Below are 21,848 nucleotides of genomic sequence, written 5' to 3' on the forward strand. Positions count from 1 at the left end.
AGAAAGTTTGTATGTGTGTGTGTGTATGTTTGTTACTCCTTCACGCAAAAACTACTGGACGGATTGGGCTGAAATTTGGAATGGAGATAGATTATACCCTGGATTAGCACATAGGCTACTTTTTATCCCGGAAAATCAAAGAGTTCCCACGGGAATTTTAAAAAACCTACATCCACGCGAACGAAGTCGCGGGCATTAGCTAATTCTGTATAATTAATAACATTATCAACTTTTAATCAGTTATTACAATTCTGTATTGTTAAAGTTCTTAGAGTTTTCACCACTACCATTCTAATTTTCAAAATGAGTAATTTTATGTGCGAAAATCAACTTTTTTTAGGATTTTGATATTGATTTCAAGGGCAAAAACAGACCGAATACCCGAAAATATATCATAATCTACGCGTACGAAGACCGCCTTACCTTTTATTCAGTGACCGGTGCCACTTAAAGTCGACACCGCTATAAGTTGAGCACATCCCTCATTGCCTCAACCGGGGTGACAAACTTAGTTGATCCAATAAGTACAACATTGTCAACTCCACTGGTTATGACACTCCTGTGCAACTGTTTACACTCCTCTGCCGTTATACCACCCACGACGAATAGTATCACTGTCGGATTGTCTAGTGGATGTTTTGATGCTTTCTTCTTGCTTGTTAGGATGCTGAAAAATCCAAAAATTAGAAAAATTAATGTTTGTGTGTGCATTTCTTCGTTATTGTTATCTATGCATTCGCACATCGGTCATTGAGGTCAAACTTCGTATAACTGTTGTTGACACTTGCATGAACGTTTTTTGGAGAAGTACCATCACCATAAAAAATGGTATTATACAATACAGTAGGTATTTTTGGTACCTTTAAATCAAAAAGTCGCACACGAAGGTTTCCATACCATAGTACAAGAAACAACACTATAATCTTTTCAAATTTTCATGGTGGCCATTTTGAAATGTTTATTACTTGTTGATATAGCGGCAACACATTCTGTGAAAATTTCAGCTCGCAACCTATTACAGTGCACACATACAAACTTTCGCCTTTATAATATTAGTGTGATAAAACAACTTACTTCAGTCCAGTCCGCAACAGCTCCTTGATGCCTTCATTCCTGTGTCGCAGGTCAGTTAAGTCTGGTCGGTCGGTGTTAACTAGATCGTCCACCAGTTGCTGTAGAACTCCCCGGTACTCGTGCCCTGTGCCTGTTTCGCATGGTTTCAGCACTGAATTGTACCTGAAATTTTTTGGAAACTAAAAAAATCATTTTTAAACCTATATTTTGTTGTGCTTTGTATGTGTTTTTTCTGTACTAATTTTGTTGTGTACAATAAAAGTATATTCATTCATTCAAAATCATTATCTATATACATAAAAAATGTTGAAGTCTAAAAAAAGCCTAAGTTATTGAGGTTAGTAATTTGAAACTTACTTTTGCAATATCTTCCTTATTTGCGAGACCTCCTTCAAGCGACCCATAATGTTTTTAGATATTTGTTCACACTCTTCCGGTGTTGCCATATGTCCACTCTCACTCAACAAGGTCTTATGATCCTCAAATATGGCAACACTCAGTGCCTGCTGGAGATTATCCTCGTGTTGTTTGGTAAACACTACTTCGGTGCCAGTCAAAGAATATACGTGGATCAGAAGGGCTAAAAGATTCTCTAGCGGCAGATTTCGTTCTTTACGTGTTTTTATTATGTGACCCAACTGAAAAGGAATTTTTAGAATATGAATAGTGCGGATTGGTAGGCTTCACACATCTTTGAGAACATTATGTAGCACTCAAGCATGCACGTTTCATCACGATGTTTTCCTTCACCGTTAAAGCAAGTGATATTTAATTATCTGTGTTTCCTACCAATTACAATCCGAGTATCTTTAAAACAAGAGTGAATAGGCACCTTCTAGGTAAACGCATCCCATCTTAGACCACATCATCACTTTCCATCCGGTGTGATTGTGGTCAAGCGCTTACCTATAGAGAATAAAAAATAAAAAAAAATACTTAAAACGTACAAAAGTCCGAAAAGTTAACGCCGGACGCCTTAACCAACGCAGCACGGCTCTAATTTCTTACGGGATCTAAAACTTAATACAAGCGGACAAAATCGCGGCATCATCTAGTTCATATAATATCTACTATACCTGATGCAGCACACTAGTGGAGTCCCTACTAGCCGCTAAGTTCTGTAGCACTTGTTTCTCCAAACTCATGAGCAACTCTAACTGCGCACGTTTGGGCGATTTCAGCGTGTGCACCACGCCTAACGCTTGTTGTAAAACGCCGAGGTGCTTGCCTATTATGTCATAGTTGCCTGGAATCAGGAAAAGTGGAGGATTGTCTTTATGTTTCTTGGTTCCTGGTATTTATCAAAATTGCAGTTGGAATGCATTTTAATTGCTGTTGACGAATTTATCTAAATTGCAGTTTTACTGTAGTTGACACGACCACGTCAGACGTCTACGAAAAAAGTGCTATGTAACTTGTCTTCAACTGCATCGCAATCTATCCGTAATCTGTCGATAGCGACGTTGCGAATTTTTTTGTCCGAATTTCAGCCAAATTCGTCCAGTAGTTTTTGTGTGAAAGAGTAACAAGCGTCCATACATCCATCCATATATACAAACTTTCGCGCATATAATATTAATAGGATTTTGGACGTCAGTTTATTTTAGAGATTGTGTACAACCGAATTGGCGAGATTAATCGATGTGACTCAATCGATCTACAAAAAAAAATATTAATCACTGTAATATGAATCATTGTAACTCATTTGTATGGAAACAGAACAGAATAAGAAGTATTACCTTAAGTTACCTATAATGTTACTATGATTCATAAAATCAAAACTTACCTTTGGACGCTGAAATAATTTTCTCGACGCTCTGCGGCGTAACTTTTAACAGGGTCTTCGGCCCTGGTGATTTCTGAACGTCAATTTTGGACAGCTTGTTGTACAAATCGAACATGACCTCCTTTTGTGACTTGTTGATCATGTGATCGTAAGTCTGTACGCAGGACTCGTCCTCGGCGTGGAAGAGGCAACCTGGACTGAGTTGCAAGTCCTCTGGATGTGTTATACTGTTATAAAAAAAATTATCATGCCTTATCAAGCTATCAGTCGGTGAACTAAAGCAAACTGGTAAGAGGATAGAGGCAAATCACAACCTATATCATAAATGCGAAAGCGTGTTTGTTTGTTCTTCAATCACGTCATAATAGACCAACGGTTATTTGCATGGGTACAGATAAAGACTTGGAGTGATATGGGCTACTTTTATCCCGGACAGTCAAATATCCATGGGATTTAAAAAAAATTAAATTCTTGTGAATGAAGTCGCGGGCATCATGTATTTGAATAAATTTGGCAACGAATCAACGTGATTTTTTGCTTGGGTATAGTGAAAAACTTGGAGAGGGATATAGGTGACTTTTTATCCCAGAAAATCAAAGAATTACCACAGGGTTCTTAAAAATTTAAATCCTTGCAAAAAAAAGTTTTTTTAACTATTTGAACTATAAATATGGATCAACGTACATGTTAGCCTCGCAAAGTGGCGACATATCCACCGCAACGTCTGTGCAATGTCCGGGGAACCTTGGTAACACAGCCATCGCTTTGTCAAGCACTGACTCCATGGAGTGACTGGTCACACCACACAGGTCCAATGTTCGGTCAACAATGATGAGGGACACCGGGTTTGAACAGGACTGAAAGGCAATAATTAAAACCTGGTCAAGTGCATGTCAGAACTGTGTTATGCGGTAGGGTTCTGAAGCTGTGCTAGTTGCTAAAGGCAGTCAATTATTTCTGAAAAACTGTCTAAGAAACCTAATCAACTTTGACAGATTATATGCCTATACAGTGGACCCCCGGCAATCTGGCCCCTGTCTAATCCGGCACCCCCTGTAATCCGACATGTCTATTATTATTGAATTTACTAAATTTGACATACATAGTGAAGTATGATGTGTACTTCAGAGTATGTATGACATATGGAATCTTATCATTGGATTTGTAATTTGTTGGATTACAAGGTACTCTTTTGTGAAAAATTCCGGACTATAGGGGATCTTAGGCAATACTCTATAATCCGACAAATTTGATAGTTCTACAATGTCCTGCAAAACGTTTGTCGGATTACCGGGTGTCCACTGTATAATATGTATAGCCTTTCATAGTTGAAAATATTTATTATTTGATTTCCGTAAATACTAATATCACACTGATATTAAAAAGAATCATTTATATACAATGTCTATTTATTTGGAATGTTCAATTTATTACAACTTCTAGGAGCTGGGTTAAACATGTTACCATAGCGATGCATGTTCGGTTTGTTTCTTAGTTGTAATTGTTTACATTGTTTACATGAAATAATTGTTTAAATGTGTAATTGTAAACATGAAATAATAACTGACCTTCCTCCTAGACACACAGATGGGTGAATTTTCCAGAACCCCAGCAATAAGTGAACTAAAAGCACCCATATAATATATGTCTTCCTTTAAATTCATTGAATCCAGCATACTGTTCAGCCCACTTGCCAACCTCCGTATACAAGACCTTTCTTCAGAGCTCAAGGTGTATAAATCTAATGTAGGGGCATCGGTTGTTAGTTTTTTGTCAAACTTTGGGTACACTTTTTGGTATGGTGGTGTCAGGAATACTACATTTGTCGGTGCTATTGTGAATATTGGGATGTATACCACTTCTACAACAGATTGCTAAAAAAAATTAATTTGTAAGCCACAATCGCAACTGAAGTTGTGATGATTTATCATCTCTCTCAATACATACATACAATGATATAATCTCAATTGTTGTGTATTATTTATTATATAATATTATATTATATAATATTATATTATATAATATTAATATATTTAATTAAAGTACCTGGCAGCAATATTGCACATCAACATTAGAATCAGATAAGGGTTTTGTAAAGCATTGTCTTTGTTGTTGAGACTGACAAAACGTCACATAGGTATGATTAACAGAGACAACGCTCTACAAAGCAGATATCTCTTTCTAAAGTTTAGTGTGCAATATTTCCTGCTGCCTACTGTAATGCATTTATTGTATCTTAAGATTCCATTTATAAAGCATTGTAAAGTAACTATTGGAAAACCACAGTTAGAAATAATATACTTACTGAAGTAAGACACACTAAAGTAAGTAACATAAATGTTAGAAAAAATAATATGTATGCAATCTTACTTTTTTATTAATCCACTCAAGAAGCATGCGTTCCAACCTCTTTGCAGCTTCCGTTCCGGCTTTCCCTGCTGTTGTTACATCACTTGCATTGCTCACACCGTCATTCAGCTCCAGATAAACCACATCTAAGCTAGCACAGGACACAAGGATGCAATGTGTGAGATCGCTGTTATGTATAATTTCACTAATAGTTCTCAGTTGCGTGCGAGTTGTTTGAGTTATGAAAACAGCTTTTCTTTGGTCTTTTTTACAATACTGAAAAGTGAAAAATTTTACTTTATGGAGTGAAACTAATACCCTATAGTGTGAACAATTTTTTTTTGATACGCAAGTTAGCCCTTGACTGCAATCCCAGCTGGTGGTAAGTGACGATGCATTCTAAGATGGAAGCGACTAACTTGCATGTTATGACTGTAGCCTGTGCACAGTGCTTTGTACAAAAACTGATCTCAGACAGGCTTGTGAAAATATTATGGAATTATTCAATGAATGTGCAACAACAATGTTTTAGCGCTTAATTGGAGGAATTTGTGTGATTATTATTAAAAATGACGAGATAGAATGTTTTTTTGATTATTATTGGTGCATAAACATACCTCAAATGGTGATAAACTTTTCACAGCAACAGCTCCTCCAGTCAGAAGGTTAAAGAGACCTCCATCCCAATGCAAGCACTCGGCACTGTAGTCATCCAAGAACACCACCGCTCCAATAATTCGATTATACACCTCCGCCCACCAGGCTTTGCCAAACTCTTTTACGGACGTCGTGGACATTTTACAAAACAAATATTGACGAAAAATATTTAAAATTACTTCTTATTGGGAGAACCTTTTTTTTGAGAAACACATTATGAACGAAATATAAAATAAAATTTGTTATTAATTAATTCTTAATTGTTAAAAATAATTGTAATTTTTGTTTTGTAATTTGTACATAATTTGTTAATTTGGTGAATATAATCACAGAATACAATGTCGTATCTTGGTCGTATCATGTAAAAAATACTATGTGGTCGTATCATATCCTAGAGTAAAAATCTTCTTTGTAACTGGCTTTACGACTCTGGATTCTAACTTTTTTGAAATAACGATCAAATACTGGTTATTGTTGTGTGGTGCACATATTGAGATCCAGACGCATGGAGTGCGTCAGGCCAAGTTCCAGCCTAGCAAACAGATTGCAGTGCATTGCATACTGCGTTGTTCTGAGATGCAATGCTGTGTCTAGGTCTAGTTACACAAAACATTTCACGCCATACCTCTCTCTCTCTCTGGCTTTACAAAGATTAGCCATTGGCAAGTTTGTAGTTATTTGTAACAAGTTAGTTAGTTAAACTATACAAGTATGGACCCCGTCTGTGCCGGCGCTCGCCGACATACGCACGGCATCCTCTTAGAGCGCTTTCCAGTCAGTTTTATTTAACAAAAAAAAAACACTCCAAAAAAGTAGAGCACGCCCGCCAGCTAACACCAACACAGACAAAGTCCAAGCCATACCTACACTGAATATTCTTGTGGTATGGTAGGTAACTTTAGAAACGTACAAACATGAGTCGTCACGGGTAACATTGTAAACGTGTTTAACATTCTAAATCGTAACGGCTCAATGGAATGGAATAAAAATTATAAAAAGACTTCACCTGTTAATGGGATGAAATTTAAATAGTAATCGTTCTTCTGTAGTCCGTACTACTAGCACTACACTAAAAGTTTTTACAATATTATCCCTTACTTTAGTAAAATGGTTAAAAATAAACAACTTATTATTTCAAGTAAGTAATCAATTTAATTAAATGTACCTATAATTATTAAAAAACAAAGAAAATCTAAATTAAGTAGGTAGGTACAACGCATTCATAAAATTGCGTTTGTGTGATTGTATTCTGAACGTGCCAGGATTCGATAATTGAGCTATAGGTAAATACCTACCTATTTATTTATTACATTAAATAAAATTTTAAAGACCTACTTAATCAAAAACCAACAAATTTTATTTAATTGTGTAACGGCTGAAAACTGAACCAGTTTAACCCACATTAATAATTTGACACAGATATTTTGTAATTTGTGCATGTACCTACCTTTACAACAAAACAATGTAGATAATCCAATTTGGAAGTACGTTAGTAACTATTAATTTGTTTTTATTGATATAACAATTAATTATTTAGTAGTTACATATTTTATTTTATTACTTATTATTATTTTTATTATATTATATTATTTTTAGTTTTTTTTTGTAATTTACTAAAACATATTGAAAAATCCACCTTTCTTTGTCTTCTCATTTCCACCGAAGTTGAAATTAAAGTTATTATTCTGGTTTTGTGCATCAGCTTCGTTTGTCCCGAACAAAGAAAAGCCTGTCCTCCTAAATCCTGTAAAATAATAATGAGGCATGTTTATTATAAGTACCTCTAAGATATAGACATCATTATATCGATGGTAGGTACTTATCTATTATATTTATAGCTAACTGGGCTACGTACATTCATTCAATTTAAAAAATCAAGAGAGGGGACTAGGGTTCACTTGACGGAACTTAGAAGAGAAACCTTTTACAAATTGTTGAACCTACCTATAGTTGTAGCTTTAATTATCACCATAATAATCAGACAATCAAAAAGTGTACAATGGTATCTTTGACCTTAAAATGGAACTATAAAATCTTGTACTCTCTCTCTTGCTCACTCGCATGGCTAAATGAGAGAGAAAAAGAGAATTTTCTCTCGTTTGCACTCTATTATCCGTTGTCCAACCAATGAAGTGCGTTTCGCATCGCATTGTGCTTTCTTTTCAGTTTTTGTGAGTTAGGTCACTTCAACCCAAAATATGGATTAACAAGAAGTTTCGCTTCATTCTTCTTTTATTTGACTTATTTTTCAATAGTGAGTAATTTTTATACTTAATAGAAATATTTTTTACATAAGTACCTGACAAAAAGCTTGGCACCTCCCGAGGCTGTCTCTCTACTTTGTTATTATTATTCGTTTGGATTTCATCATCGGCTTTTGGTGACAAAAGAAGGCTTGAATCTAATAAAAAATCAATATATATTAACATCAATATTTAATTAAAAAAAAACCTTAAAAAACCGACTTCAGTAACAATCAATACTAAAAAGTTAAAAATAATTTTTGCTTCTACACGTGTATGTATGAAGATTATGTATTTCAAATACATGTTAATACCTGTTATTAGCTACCTATTAGTAGGTAGTTTATGTTTTCGCCTCACTGTCACTATGTAGGTACCTACTCCCAAAATAGAATCTTGTATAATTTTTAAAATATTACCTACATTTTTTCGCTAAGTATTTTGAGTGCATCTGAAAAAAATTCGCTAACTGTGAGTAATAAGCGAAGAATATTACCAATGCAATGTGGAAATTCTCCATCATCTTCATAGCCTGTTTTGTTCATAGAAATATTCAGGGAGCCAGGTATATCCCGAATGCAATTTGCATTAGATGGTGCAGCTAAAGGGGCATCATCTTTTTGTGCGCATTCTTGAGCCTTAAACAAAAAACAGCCATTTGGAACTAACTACCTATTTAAGTTTTATGCACGTGTTGGTACAATACAACAATGGCTAAATTGACTTCCTGAGAATAAAGAACTGAACTCACCTCAAATGTGTTGTCAGATGTAGTATTAGTTTGATTTATTGTTTCTGCATGAATTTCTTGTATCTGTTTAAGTTCATCAACAATCTCTACAATTTCCATATTGTGTATCCTTGAACTGTCGATATTGTTATCGCCTTGTTGCTTTTCATCAAAAAATTTCGAAGCAACAATTTTATTTTCTGCAGCCTAAAATTTTTAAATTTTTACGAGATTAATATTTTCATTTATTGTATTTCTTACAACAGTAAATTCAGTAGTAATTACTATTTAATCGCTTACCATGGGTACAACTACATTTTTGGTATATGTAAATTCTGGGGATAGATTTATATTGCGTTTTTTGAATACAAAATCTTTGATCTTCTTGAAGCTATCATCGCTGGCCGTGCTAGCATTTAGTTGGTTGCTAGCCGGATTATTTATTACATCATCACCTTGAGGTATTGTGTCATTAGTTGCCTTTGGTAAATCCTCAATTGTTATTACTCCATTAAATGTAACTCTTTTCTCTTGAGGGCTCTGTATTTGAATAAAGGTTAAATTGATATATCATACTAATAGTTAATTACATGAATAACATATCATCTCAAAATGTTAGGTAAATATTAAGAAAATGAGGTGATAAAATGAGATATTCACCAGAGTAAAATCTAAAAACTGAGTAGGCGGTAATATAACATCCTGTGACACTTTCTTTGTCAAATCTAGTATCTCGATATCCTCAGTAATGTTTTTGTTAACCTGTAAATATATTTAATAAAATTGAAAAATCTAAATATTTTAACATTTTAGTTGCAAGCTTTAAGTATTTACATTTTCCTGAGGTGGACAAGTCTTCAAATCGTGTTGAGATTCTCTAGCTTTAATAACATTCACATCCCGTAAATGATCAGGCTTAAGTTGAGATACAATTTTATAAGTTCCAGTTGTATCTAACTTTACATCTTCCAAGATACGTATTAGTTTATCGTCTGGGTATTTCCGTGTGTTATTGCGATCCATTGTTTTAGGTGTCGCAAATAAATAAGTTGATACATTAACTTCACCAATCTTTTCAGCGATGTTCTCTTTTTTTAACGCATGAAATTTCCTTGTGATAAAAGACTCGAAAGGACTTTTTTTTGGTATTGCAGTGTCGTGCCGAGCTGTGCAATTAATTTTCTGTAATGAATAAAAATAAGGTGTATTTTGTATACTTTTAGCACATAAGTACCAAATACCATATCAAAATAATTGTGTTTAATTTAAAGATGTTTAGAACGTACCTGATCAAAGTTAATTGGAGCTGCATCCGTATGCGCAGTGAGGCGCAATTGTGGTAGCTGAAATAAAAAAAAATTGTTCATTAGATAAGAATTTTACTGCTAAAACTGAAAGGACTGTAATCAAAGAAAGTTTTCGAAGCCGTTCGATAATACCATTATTTATCTGGTAAATCCTCAATTGTTAATACTCCATTAAATGTAACTCTTTTTACTCTTGAGGGCTGTGATAATATTTAAATAAAGGGTAAGTTTAGTAGATGTAGCATACTAATTAATTACATGAATAGTAATAAAATGTTAAATATCAAAATGTTAGGTAAATGTTACAAGGAAGCATACAACTAAAATGAGTTTTTACCACAAAAGTGTTACGAGCTCTAGACGCGCTCACAGTATCTTCAGTAGAAATCTTCTTAGCTTTGACCGTTGGTTTAGTTGAACCAGAGGCAGGCAATTTATTTTTTATAACTGGTTTACTAATTTGCTTTTCATTTTTTAACTTTTTAATTCCACTGGTTGCCTCGTAGATACGTTTTAAAATTAAAGGTTTTTTATTGATCATATAATCAGCCAATTCTACTATATTTTTATTTCTCACATGTAATAATTCAGTTTTCTTTAATATAATATCAGAGCGTAATTTTTCAACTTCATTAGTAATAGAATTAATTCTCCTTTTTACAGTTTCTATTTCATTATTTTTTTCAATGAACCTTTTTATAAAAGGGATATTTTCAAATAGGTTTTTAGATGATAACCATTTTTCTTTATATTTTTTTAAAGTTTCGTTTCTTTCTTTGACTATATAGGCTTTTTGATCTGTAGCTAATAATAACTGATTTTTGAGCACTTGATTTCTAGATTTGTAGGACTCTAGAACAGGAAGGAAACTGCAAGGTAAAGATATTAATATTATCAGTAAGCAGCATGCACGTTCCGTATCTCAGAGTCAGTTCAGTAATAACATCAATGGTACCTATCCAGTGTCCACAGGCGGTGGCTTACCAGATTTAGGCCAGTGACAACTTAGGAGTTTGACTATTAAATTGAGGAGCTTTCCAAGGTCCGTTTCTAAAAGCCTCATATATGGCGCTTTTCATGCCCATCCAAGGATGCAAGAAATAGTAATAAATACATCTGTACTTTTCCTAAATCTGTGATCTGTACCTACTCTATCCTAGGAAACAAGTTAGTATAGGGCTATCTCTGTTACGTAATCCCATACAAACGACAGAGTCAGAAACTCAGTCGGTATTAATCATTTTGAGTGTACGTCGTGTTAGTCGGAGTATACCAAATACCAATTAAGTTCAATAGGAATCTGCTAGCTACGCGACGCCAAGTAGACTGCAAGCCGCGTGGGTTGCGACCACGTTGCGACTTGCGACAGGTAAGGCACATTGTGATTTGTGACGGTCCTCCCGCACGGTTGTGGCGGGGGCTGAGACGGCTTCAGATCATCTCCCGACGTTTCCTGCTGATCTTCGTCAAGATGAAAAAGGAACCCGGACGGATTTGAAACTAGTCGGGCATACTCCGACAAACACGCGAGTTTAGCCATCATCCATTTTATATTCATAAATTACTTACCTTTCCTTATTTTGTTTAGTTTGTTTCAACTGAGTTTCTAACAAAGTTTTATGATTTTTCATTATGAAACAAAGTTTTTTCCGATCCTCAGCTCTTTTACGGGCATTCTTTTCTATATTGCCTAAAACTAAAAGTTAATGTCATTAGATAGGCACCTAAGTATATTTTTAACTTATTTTAACGGTTAAACCATCGTGAGTGATAGGTGAATACATGAGTAAATTATAGCCGTAACAATTTATATTTATAATCCTGTGGTCTTCAAGAAAAGGGGCACAAGTCAGATACGCGGCTACTGTTCTGTTTCGCTAGTATACAGACCAAAGAGTTGAATTTACCAATTAACTCTTGATTGCAATGTTACCTGGTGGCTAGGATGATGCAGTCTAAGATGGAAGTGGGCTAACTTCGAAGGAGTATAATGGCAGGTTTATTAAATCCTCCTTATTAGTTTATACATACCTACACGGCATCGATCCGAAATGCTAAGTCGCTTTGAGCGGTCACTAGCCACAGCAGAAACCGACTACTAGACCAGTCCAGAGCCAATTTAGAGATTATAAATTCCCAAACTGCCCCGCAAGGGAATGGAATCCGAAGCTTCTCACTTATAAAACCACATGCACTCACCAATGCGCCAGGGAAGTCGTAAAATATACATTAGCAATACATAAATATTACTTAAACTGGGTATTCTAAGTAAGTAATTACCTTCCTCTTAAATGCTAATAAAATTAGTGGTGGCAGAGCAGGCTTCGATCGTGGCTAGTTACCACCCTACCGGCAAAGACGTACCGTCGAGTGATTTAGCGCTCCGGCACCATGCCGCGTAGAAACCGGTAGGTTGCCACACTCTTTCCAATTTACCACCAGGTTAACAGTCAAGGCCAAAATACATGCCTAAAATGCGCAGTGAGCCTGGACTGCCTATAAGTCTACTAATAACAAAAAGTGGTAAGTAATGTTTATAAGTTTGGATGCAGAAGTTAATCTTCGAAAGTATCCGCCCGATCTGTTTCGGAAAATTCTTTCACTGATAGATAGCTAGGTAGGTACATTATACAAGTGTACTTACTTATAGGCTATAATGGCGAACGAAATCACAGGAAAAAAATATAGGTAGGTATTAACTATATAATGAAAAAACATAATTTAAGTAGATACCTACCTTCTATTATTATTTCATTTGAATGTAAAATATGCAAAAAGTATTCATTTATTTCTACACCATAAGGCACAAATACCAGCATATTATGATTTACGTCCTTGTTGTTAGCCATTGTACCCATAAAACTTTATTAAATTCCTATTGAGAGCGACAATAAATGGCGGTAAATCCAGGAAAGGCGGCAAAATTTTGTCAGTCTATGATTTTCAATTTTTTTTTGGAATGGGGATGTGGCTCTGGGTTCTGCCTTGGAATATAAATTACGGAGCAGAAACTGAGTGGTATCGGGTAACTTTAGTATCGCGATAACCTTTTTTTGGTCATAAATTGGATTTGTGTCAATCAGCAAATTAAAGTTGGTATTAAAATTAGTAACAGTGCACTAAAAGATCCTTGTAGCATTGTAGATCACAGAATATAATTACTCCAACGCCACTCCAGTCCTTTTTGGGCTCGGATCGAACGACAAGCGCTCCAAGCGTGGCAAGCTCGGCAAGTACAGGTCTACACGCTTGTTTGTCACAAGCATCTACATTTTAAAGCCGGCTCTACACTCGCATGTGAATGTGAAGTCGCGCCGTTATTCCACGCCGTGAATTTATGCCGCGATCCACGCGTGAACTGTGTCCCTCAACACTCGCAAGTCTTCATCTTCACAATCTTGTTCGTGACTACTGACTATGGACGACGACGACGTGATTTCTATACAGATGAGTGTAGATATGCGTTCACGTTCACGACGCCTGGACCAATTTGGAAAATTATTTTTTTGCTCACAATCAGTGTAAGAGCTTGGTAAACAGAAGGGTTTCAACTGGGCATAGCATATTTGAGTACAGTGGGGCCACTAAAAATTGGGAAATATAAAAATTTCAAAAGAAAAATAAGACTGACTTCAGTAACCACAAACACTAAGTAATAAATAATTTTTATTTCTACTCGTGTAATGTATGTATGAAGTCGGGCGAGCTTCACACTTACATTGCACTTCATACATACATTGCGTAATGTAGAAACAAAAATTATTTATTACTTTTTAGTGTTTGTGGTTATTGAAGTCAGTCTTATTTTTTTTTAATAAGATAATTAACTGACATACTAATAAAATGCAGTGATGGTGTTTTTAAATTTTTATTAAATTAGGTAGGTACTTAACACAGACTTTCTAAATACAATCGGGCGTAATTCACCAAATTCACCAACCAACTAATGATCTTCGTAGCCACTGGGCAGAGCATTCACATGGGGATTGTGGAAGAGAGACTTCTGCCCATCACCCCATGGAAAACGCTGAAATAAACAACAGGTGTCTATGATTAAATCCAACAATAAACTTGTATAAGAATAAACAAATAAAAATCATGTTTATGGCTATGCACAATCTCTAAATTAAATTGATGTCTAAAGGGTGCTATCATTAGCACGTGTAGTCCTGTTGGCCCCGTTAGCCGTGTCCCCGTTAACGGGGCCAACGGGATAAGAATAAAATTATTAAAAATCAGTCCTGTTGGCCCCGTTAAATAAAAAAAAACTAACATTTTGATCTATCGTTTGTTTTTTCAAATAATATGTAGACTAGCGCTTAGCTGCAATCAAACCTGATGACAAGTGACTGTGCAGCCTTAAATGGAGCGTGTTTTAGTGATAAATAAATTAACTAAATTTCATCAAATCCGAAAACCTCAAAATGCTATGATTTATGTTAATTGAAATGTATTAAGCACTCCTTATAGTTAGCCCACCAGCACAACTAAGTGGTGGTACGGCTGTTGACGATTCAAAAGTACTTGTAAAAGTCTAATTGAATTAAAATATTTTGAATTTGAATTTAACGGGGCCAACAGGACTGATTTTTAATAATTTTATTCTAATCCCGTTGGCCTCGTTAATGGGGACACGGGTAACGGGGCCAACAGGACTACACACATTAGTACAATGTTTCCTACAGTAAAGAAAAAACAGGACTTCGTCTGTGTTGGTGTTAGCTGGCGGGCGTGCTCTGCCTTTTTGCAGTGTTTTTTTTTGTTAAAACTGACTGGAAAGCGCTCTAAAGGGGTGTTGTGCGTATGTCGGCGAGTGCCGGCACAGACGGGGTCCACAGTTGTATATTTTAACTAACTTGTTACAAATAACTACAAACTTGACTTTGGCTAATCTTTGTAAAGCCAGATGAAAGAGAAAAAAAAAAAACAATTTATATTCATTAGGAAGTACTTTTTCCCTATATTTAAACTATATTATACTAGCTTATGCCCGCTACATCATCCACGTGAACTGCACAAATTTCAAACCCCTATTTAACTCCCTGAGGAGTTGAATTTTCAAAAATATTTTCTTAACCGATGCCTAGGTTATAAAGCCTATCTGTATGCATACATCAGGGGTCTAAATGTAATGTCATCCCTTTCTTAATGCTCTCTGCAAAAAGGATAGCACTAGACCTGTCAAAAGATTGTGTAGGTACAACAGAATTAGCCACAATTTGGAACTGAATCCACTCTGACTTTGCTTTTTTTTCAGTGAACTGAGATTTTTTTCACGTAACATGCAAAATCTCTAGTTTCTAGAACAAACAGTTTAGAGTTTTAAAGCCCAAGTCAGTCAGTTGACAGTTTACCCTTTTATATGTGATAGAAATAGGTACATAAATTTACCTATGGCTAACATTCTACTTCCTAAGCTCCCAAGGCTTCATATTACAATTTGATATACTTTACCTATTTGATACCTATCTGGCTTAGACTGAGATTTATAAAATGTACTTTGATTTTGCTCAAACTTAAGTTTTAATTACAACGAACAAGTATATGGCCTTGGCCATAAACATACATATGAATTTACCTTTGTGCGGATACGCAAGTACTCATAAGGCTTAAACTCTGGCCTTTCATGAGGTTGTTCTTGGTGGGCCAGGTACGCGTTCAACATACCCAGGCCAATGGCTGGGCCTGCAACGAGGAAAGACAGCCTCTTCCAAAGCTTCCAGCCACCTACATTAAGGAAACAAGTCAATTCCGTCGCAATAGATAAGATTTGGGTAGGTTATGACGATTACATAATTTCTTCATATCTGAACAAATAACTCACCTCCGTGTCCACCAGCAGTAGCAGCGTGGGAAACGAGACGTGCGTTGGTCCTAACATAGGACGTTACAGCCCTTTGTAAATAATATGCCATTTTTTAGATCAAAACTGAGGCTCAATTTCGTAATTCGTATTCCAGACTTTAATTCTCTGTCAACTGTCTACTGTCAAGTCAACAACGACCAAAGTGTCAATCTCAAGTCTCAACTATCAAATCACAGATTATTGATTATAGAACTATCTATGCGGTTACTAGACAAGCCAATTTAGTTGTCAGCTGTTGTACGATTGGACGGGTCGACGGACCAATTTCAAAACGGGTCGGCCCAGGATCCATTTTGCCTCAGATTTTTTGTTATGATATTTGTCTGCGGTCTGTGGTTCAGTGATATCGCTGGGGTAAGAATCCAGAGCCGTAGAACCAGTTTAAAAAGTGTCTTTCTTTTTTTTTTTTAATTTATTTTCGACCCTGGATGTGTTTTTCACTTTGTTTTTTGTTTTGTTTTTGTTTATTAAGCACACAATACAGATAATGACAATAATAATACAATATTACAATAAAGCCATGAAAAAAAAACTAGCCACTCTCCAAAAAAAAGTGTGTACATATGCAGTCAATAACATAATGGACGTGTAGCTTTGACTTTGATAGAACCATAAAATCGTAGGTCTATGGATAGAACCATATTATACAATGTTATACTGCCGAAAACCAACCAACCGTACGGAAGGCCGATAGTTATGATGTCCGCAGTTCAATCAACAATAAAATATTTCCTGGGTAGTTACCTCCAATATGTATGAATTTATAACCAATAGTTGCTAAATCCCATCAGTTTTGGTGGTCAGGTCTCCTTCAGCATCAAGATTGAGGGATTGGAATCCAAATGTTTTATGGGGCAATGCCGCTAAGTTTCCTGAGAGAGATTTCCTGTGTACATAGGTAAACACAGTTCCTACATTTTTTGAAAGTCGGTTAAAAAGGCAGCCTATATTACTCCTTGGTTAATCCCCTACTTGTCTGTGAAAACTGTGTCTGTCTTGTGGTTTAGCCGTTTAAACAGACAGACAGACAGACAAAAATTTTAAAAACGTGTGATTCAGATGGTACTGTTCAAAATAACCAAATGAGCTTAATTCATATTAACTACCTCGTGGTAATTATTTCGAAATTACAGACAGGCACTTCAATTTTATTTATTTTAAATTAGTATGGATTAAGCTTAAAGATAATAAAATAAAATAAAAATCAAAAAAATTTTCAACAAAATCTTTCAATAAAATCTTTTTTTGTCCTCGGCAACCTGGGCGGTCTACTTGGCTTCTGGAGCGAGCTTGGATGGCTGGAGTGAAGACTTCGGCGGGGAGGGGCGACGCACGCACAACAGACGGAAACGTTTAAGTGCGGAAACCAGCCCAGAGAGAAGAAGAAGAAGAAGAGAAGAAAATCTTTTTTAATCTTTCTTTCTCCTTTATTGAATAAAATAAAAAATATGAACTAGCTTATATCAGTAGAAATTAACTAATAATTACATTTTTTTCCATATTTTATTTTATTATTACACAAATGATTATTATATTGTGGTAAAATTCTTGATAATGGATGGATTCAAAGTTTTCTCAAGTTGAATTTACAAGTACCTAGGTACCTACCTATCTATTTTATTTATTTCATTTATAACGCTAAAGCTTCTTGATCAAATTCTAAAAAATCATCTTTATTTGAGATTTTCAAATCACTTAATAATTTGACCGGATCCATATTGGCGATATAATTTTCCAAGACATATTTAGGCGACAGCGACACCTGTGGAAAAAGAGGAAAATCTTTGATAGTTAAGATTTCTTTGTATTATTTTTATTTATATTACGGTAAAGCTAAAAGCATAGTATAAAACTCCGATGGTTCCGTGGCTTAGGTAGATATTCTGATCCGTAACTACTGAACCTAGACCTCGTCGCTCCAAAATCAATTATCTAGACGTACAGTAGGTATCTTTGGTTTTGGGTAAATAAATCTACTGTCTCAATAAAAAAACCCTTAGGACTTGGTGCGTACTGCATACCTGTTAAATATAGGTAATATTGCTGATTTCTAAAAAAATAAAATTTAAGTTACCTTCTTTGCTTTAACATGTTCGAAATTAAATCCTAGATAAAATGCTGATTGTTGTAACTGCCGAAGATTTCGCAGGCGCGCTTTAGGATCTTTTTCCAATAATCGGATCAATAGAGCTCTTGCCGGTTTTGTCAATTTACTTGCACTCTCTGGCAGGGATCCGGGAGTAATATTCAGCGGTTGCGTCTTGATACTGGAAAAAAACATTTTTAAAAGCTAGAATTCAGAACCATAACGCAGTTGAAAAAATACCGAAACCAGAACATGAAAAATTTTAATTCTACAACCCTATAATAAGGGCTTCTTATTATTTATTTTTCGCTGTCCGTGGCGAGGAGAGGAACTGGTAAATGGCAATGGTCGTCCAGAAATGTAGGTGCGAGACAGCAAGAAATCATAAAGCCAACTAACATAAGTACCTACTGATGTTAGATCTGTTTATTCCTAGATGTTAGGCAATCTGTTTATATAAAAGTAAAAACTGACTGACTAACTGATCTATCAACGCACAGCTCAAACTACTGGACTGATCGGGCTGAAATTTGGCTCTGCAAATAAAGGTTTTTGAAAATTCAGTCCCTAAAGGGATAAGACAGGGGTTTGAAAGTCTAGCTCACACGGACGAAGTCGCGGGCTAATGCTTGTAATTGTTAAGTATCAAAATTAAAGTAGTAGCTAAACCTGTCGTTGGCTGCACTGCCACTGCCACCCTCACAAGCAACGGTAGGTGAAGCAACGTTAGTCTCCGCGTCGCGTGTTGCTGGTACACTCACAGCAGGCGTTGGATACTGAAAAACCCATAAAACGTACCCATATACTTTGTTTTTATGTTATGAAGTTACTGTAAAAGCTCGAACTACGGCTTTCCAGTAAAACTTAAGATTCAGGGAAATCTTAAGTTTTACTGGAAAATCTTAGAATTTACCGTAGTTCGAGCTTTTACGAGTTTCGAACCTTTGAAACTAAACTTTAATTAAACTTTACAGTTCGAAACTGTTCTGTGGTAATTGTGCTTTTCACCAATGTTCATTTAGTAAATCTTAAGTTTTACCTCAGAGACACAGTAAATGTTGAGTGTGCAGTAAAAGTGTAGTGTGCTATGCCAGAAGATATCATCATTCCTTCATTCAGCTTCACCTATCACTGTTACGATAATAGAATCGTTCGATCGCCAGTTTCACTCCGCCCTGCCTGATACGCTCGCTTCATTCAGGACTTCCTACGCGAGATTCTGGCATCGGCATCTGGCATTATCTGGCATTTACAAAAAACTCCAGGAGTAGAGTGTTTTTATAAACTGCGAAAGACAAGACTGCATGGAATCGGGATGCTTGGATTTTGTTTTAGTAACAGTATCCCATTGTTGAATGTTCAGTTTCGTACTCTTTACTATAAATGCTATTCAAAAACGTGACTTGAAATAATTCAGACGGTAGGTACCGACTGCCACATGCACTACTCCTAATTCAATGGACGTGCGATCAAATGCAGCGTCTAGCGCTCTTCATGTGTTTTTAGGGTTCCGTATCTCCAGAGAAAAAGGAACCCTTAGGTACCACATGGTCTTCCGTCCGCCTGTCTGCCTATCTGTCTCTCGTGTCTGTCAAGACCCGTCACGGGAATCAAAACCTATAGAGTACTGCTTCCCGTCGACCTATTGTAGAATCATGAAAGGTAGTTTGCCATGTCTTATAGAACAACTAAAGGGAAAAATCTGAAAACCGTGAATTTGTGGTTACATCACACAAAAAAATTAAAAAGTGTTATTCCTTGTACGAAAGCGGAACCCCTTGTGTGCGAGTCCAGCTCGCACTTGACTATGAAAAATCATAACCCATGTCTACGCTACGTAGCCACCAAACCTGTCTGAGGGCATCTAGGGTGAGAGCTAGTGAACGATTTTTTATTTTTTTATTACGGGTCCGATTTTCAGGAATAAAGTAGGTGATATCCTTTCCCGTAGACATGGTCGCTATATTATGTCCAGCAGTGGACGTCTATCGGTTGATAATGATAACGATAATGATCCTTTCCCTGATGATGAATGAATCACAATTTTAAGAATATCAATTTATTTCAGAGTTTGTGTACCACCGAATTAGCACCGATCAATGACCTTTAATATCTCCAGAAGGTCTAAAATTCAAAATTCAAAATATTTTTATTCAATTAGACTTTTACAAGTTCTTTTGAATAGTCAAAAACATCTGCCACTGGTTCGGAATGCCTTTCCTACCGAGAAGAACCAGCAAGAAACTCGGCGTTTGCTCTTTTCAAAGATTTAGAAGATAAAGCCCGGGCAAATCGTATATCTTAAATGCGTTTCTCCGAAAAGGTATCTGCGATCTTTATCTTTTAAGCAAACTAAGGAAATCTAAAGCATAGTAGAAGATACAGGGTCGTTGGCACCAATTTGCTCACTTATCAGAATGTACCTCTTGCTAGATCTAAGATTGACAATTCGACTTAGAGCTGCGACGCGCAAAGTTTTGGCTTTTAACTACTACTCGGTCAAGCTAAGTTTGCACCTCGCGTCGATTAGCTCTATCTGTGACTAGCTCTCAAACTTCTCGCCCGCCAGAATAAAAAAGCAAATCCACGCGCTAAAAATAGGGAGCCTGTCTTTAATTGCATACTTGGAATTTACAACACGTTTTAACGATTTTGTGTTCATTGAGATACATGCACCCTAATTAAGGTGAATCGCCTACGAGATAACGGTCTCTTAATGCCCCAGACAGTGGCCTATGCATAATATCACGGGCTTCAAACCATAATATTATAGGGGAGTTTATATAACAAGAAAAATACTACTCCTGAAACATGGTAATATAATTTTTCTTATATTTGTGAACTAAGAATTTTCTACTATTTCATTTGACAACCCACTAGATACGATAGCAAAAACTCAGAGACCCCCACTTTTTTGGATGTAAAATCTGCTATACCTACCTATCGATTTTGTTTTGGTAAAATGTAGTCTATGTCACTGATATTACCAGCCTACTGCTGTAGGTACCTCCGGAGTAATGACTCTTGGGAGTAAAGACCTACAGAACCTTCAAGAAGAAGGAGGAAAGATTTTGTTACATTTGCATTATTTTGAGGATGAACGCCGGAGTAATGACTCTTGGGAGCAAAGCCCTACAGAACCTTCAAGAAGAAGGAGGAAAGATTTTGTTACAATTTCCTTAAATTGTGGGTGAACGCCGAAGTAATGACTCTTGGGAGTAAAGACCTACAGAACCTTCAAAAAGAAGGAGGAAAGATTTTGTTACATTCGCCTTAAATTGAGGGTGAACGCCGGAGTAATGGCTCTTGGGAGTAAAAGACCTACAGAACCTTCAAGAAGAAGGAGGAAAGATTTTGTTACATTCGCCTTAAATTGAGGGTGAACGCCGGAGTAATGACTCTTGGGAGTAAAGACCTACAGAACCTTCAAGAAGAAGGAGGAAAGATTTTGTTACATTCGCCTTAAGTTGAGGGTGAACTCCGAAGTAATGACTCTTGGCTGACGGTAGTTAGTATTACATATTAATACAAAAACCGTGCATTTTGTGTGAAACCATGTCACGTTTCGCTCATTTATATCCAATGTGAATTAAATAAAACTGAATTTGAATTTTGCACGACCTTAGTGTAGGTATTGTGGGCTGGTATGAGCAGGTGATATTATTAAACAAGTAGGTATTTTTTTTTTTAGAAAAAACTATTTTGTTTTACCCGAATATGATTTCACGGTATATGTGGACGGACAATACA

At 36.0% G+C, this 21,848-nt stretch overlaps 4 protein-coding genes across 4 annotated transcripts in view; all 4 read right to left on the reverse strand.

Moving 5' to 3' along the window:
* Positions 1 to 237: 237 nt before the first annotated feature.
* LOC123872369 (sec1 family domain-containing protein 2-like) overlaps positions 238 to 21,848 on the reverse strand; it is a 32,455-nt gene continuing 10,844 nt past the window's right edge. Inside the window, exons 4-13 of the mRNA XM_045916595.1 lie at positions 10,849 to 10,857; positions 5,827 to 6,048; positions 5,231 to 5,485; positions 4,429 to 4,734; positions 3,545 to 3,717; positions 2,861 to 3,087; positions 2,151 to 2,320; positions 1,432 to 1,712; positions 1,075 to 1,236; positions 238 to 667 (exon numbers count right to left, since the gene is read on the reverse strand). Coding sequence (XP_045772551.1) covers positions 463 to 667; positions 1,075 to 1,236; positions 1,432 to 1,712; positions 2,151 to 2,320; positions 2,861 to 3,087; positions 3,545 to 3,717; positions 4,429 to 4,734; positions 5,231 to 5,485; positions 5,827 to 6,006 — 1,959 coding nt within the window. The 5' untranslated portion in view covers positions 6,007 to 6,048; positions 10,849 to 10,857 and the 3' untranslated portion in view covers positions 238 to 462. The remainder of the gene's footprint in view (positions 668 to 1,074; positions 1,237 to 1,431; positions 1,713 to 2,150; positions 2,321 to 2,860; positions 3,088 to 3,544; positions 3,718 to 4,428; positions 4,735 to 5,230; positions 5,486 to 5,826; positions 6,049 to 10,848; positions 10,858 to 21,848) is intronic.
* Positions 7,286 to 13,040, reverse strand: LOC123872386. The gene is made up of 11 exons (XM_045916623.1): positions 12,884 to 13,040; positions 11,716 to 11,842; positions 10,484 to 11,015; positions 10,126 to 10,182; positions 9,674 to 10,021; positions 9,500 to 9,601; positions 9,140 to 9,379; positions 8,861 to 9,046; positions 8,606 to 8,747; positions 8,166 to 8,267; positions 7,286 to 7,610 (listed from the first exon to the last, which is right to left on the reverse strand). Exons 1-11 carry the CDS (start codon positions 12,993 to 12,995, stop codon positions 7,480 to 7,482), a joined length of 2,079 nt encoding a protein of 692 aa, XP_045772579.1. The 5' UTR covers positions 12,996 to 13,040; the 3' UTR covers positions 7,286 to 7,479.
* LOC123872384 (cytochrome c oxidase subunit 6A, mitochondrial-like) lies at positions 13,999 to 16,143 on the reverse strand. Its single transcript, XM_045916621.1, has 3 exons — positions 15,971 to 16,143; positions 15,725 to 15,873; positions 13,999 to 14,173 (listed from the first exon to the last, which is right to left on the reverse strand). Exons 1-3 carry the CDS (start codon positions 16,059 to 16,061, stop codon positions 14,090 to 14,092), a joined length of 324 nt encoding a protein of 107 aa, XP_045772577.1. The 5' UTR covers positions 16,062 to 16,143; the 3' UTR covers positions 13,999 to 14,089.
* Positions 17,467 to 21,848, reverse strand: part of LOC123872375 (serine/threonine-protein kinase S6KL-like) — a 69,478-nt gene continuing 65,096 nt past the window's right edge. The window contains exons 8-10 of the mRNA XM_045916605.1: positions 18,768 to 18,874; positions 18,087 to 18,279; positions 17,467 to 17,774 (exon numbers count right to left, since the gene is read on the reverse strand). Of these exons, the coding sequence (XP_045772561.1) occupies positions 17,643 to 17,774; positions 18,087 to 18,279; positions 18,768 to 18,874 (432 nt within the window). The 3' untranslated portion in view covers positions 17,467 to 17,642. The remainder of the gene's footprint in view (positions 17,775 to 18,086; positions 18,280 to 18,767; positions 18,875 to 21,848) is intronic.

The sequence above is a fragment of the Maniola jurtina genome, chromosome 15 (genome assembly GCF_905333055.1).
Source record: "Maniola jurtina chromosome 15, ilManJurt1.1, whole genome shotgun sequence".
NCBI classification, from domain to species: domain Eukaryota; kingdom Metazoa; phylum Arthropoda; class Insecta; order Lepidoptera; family Nymphalidae; genus Maniola; species Maniola jurtina.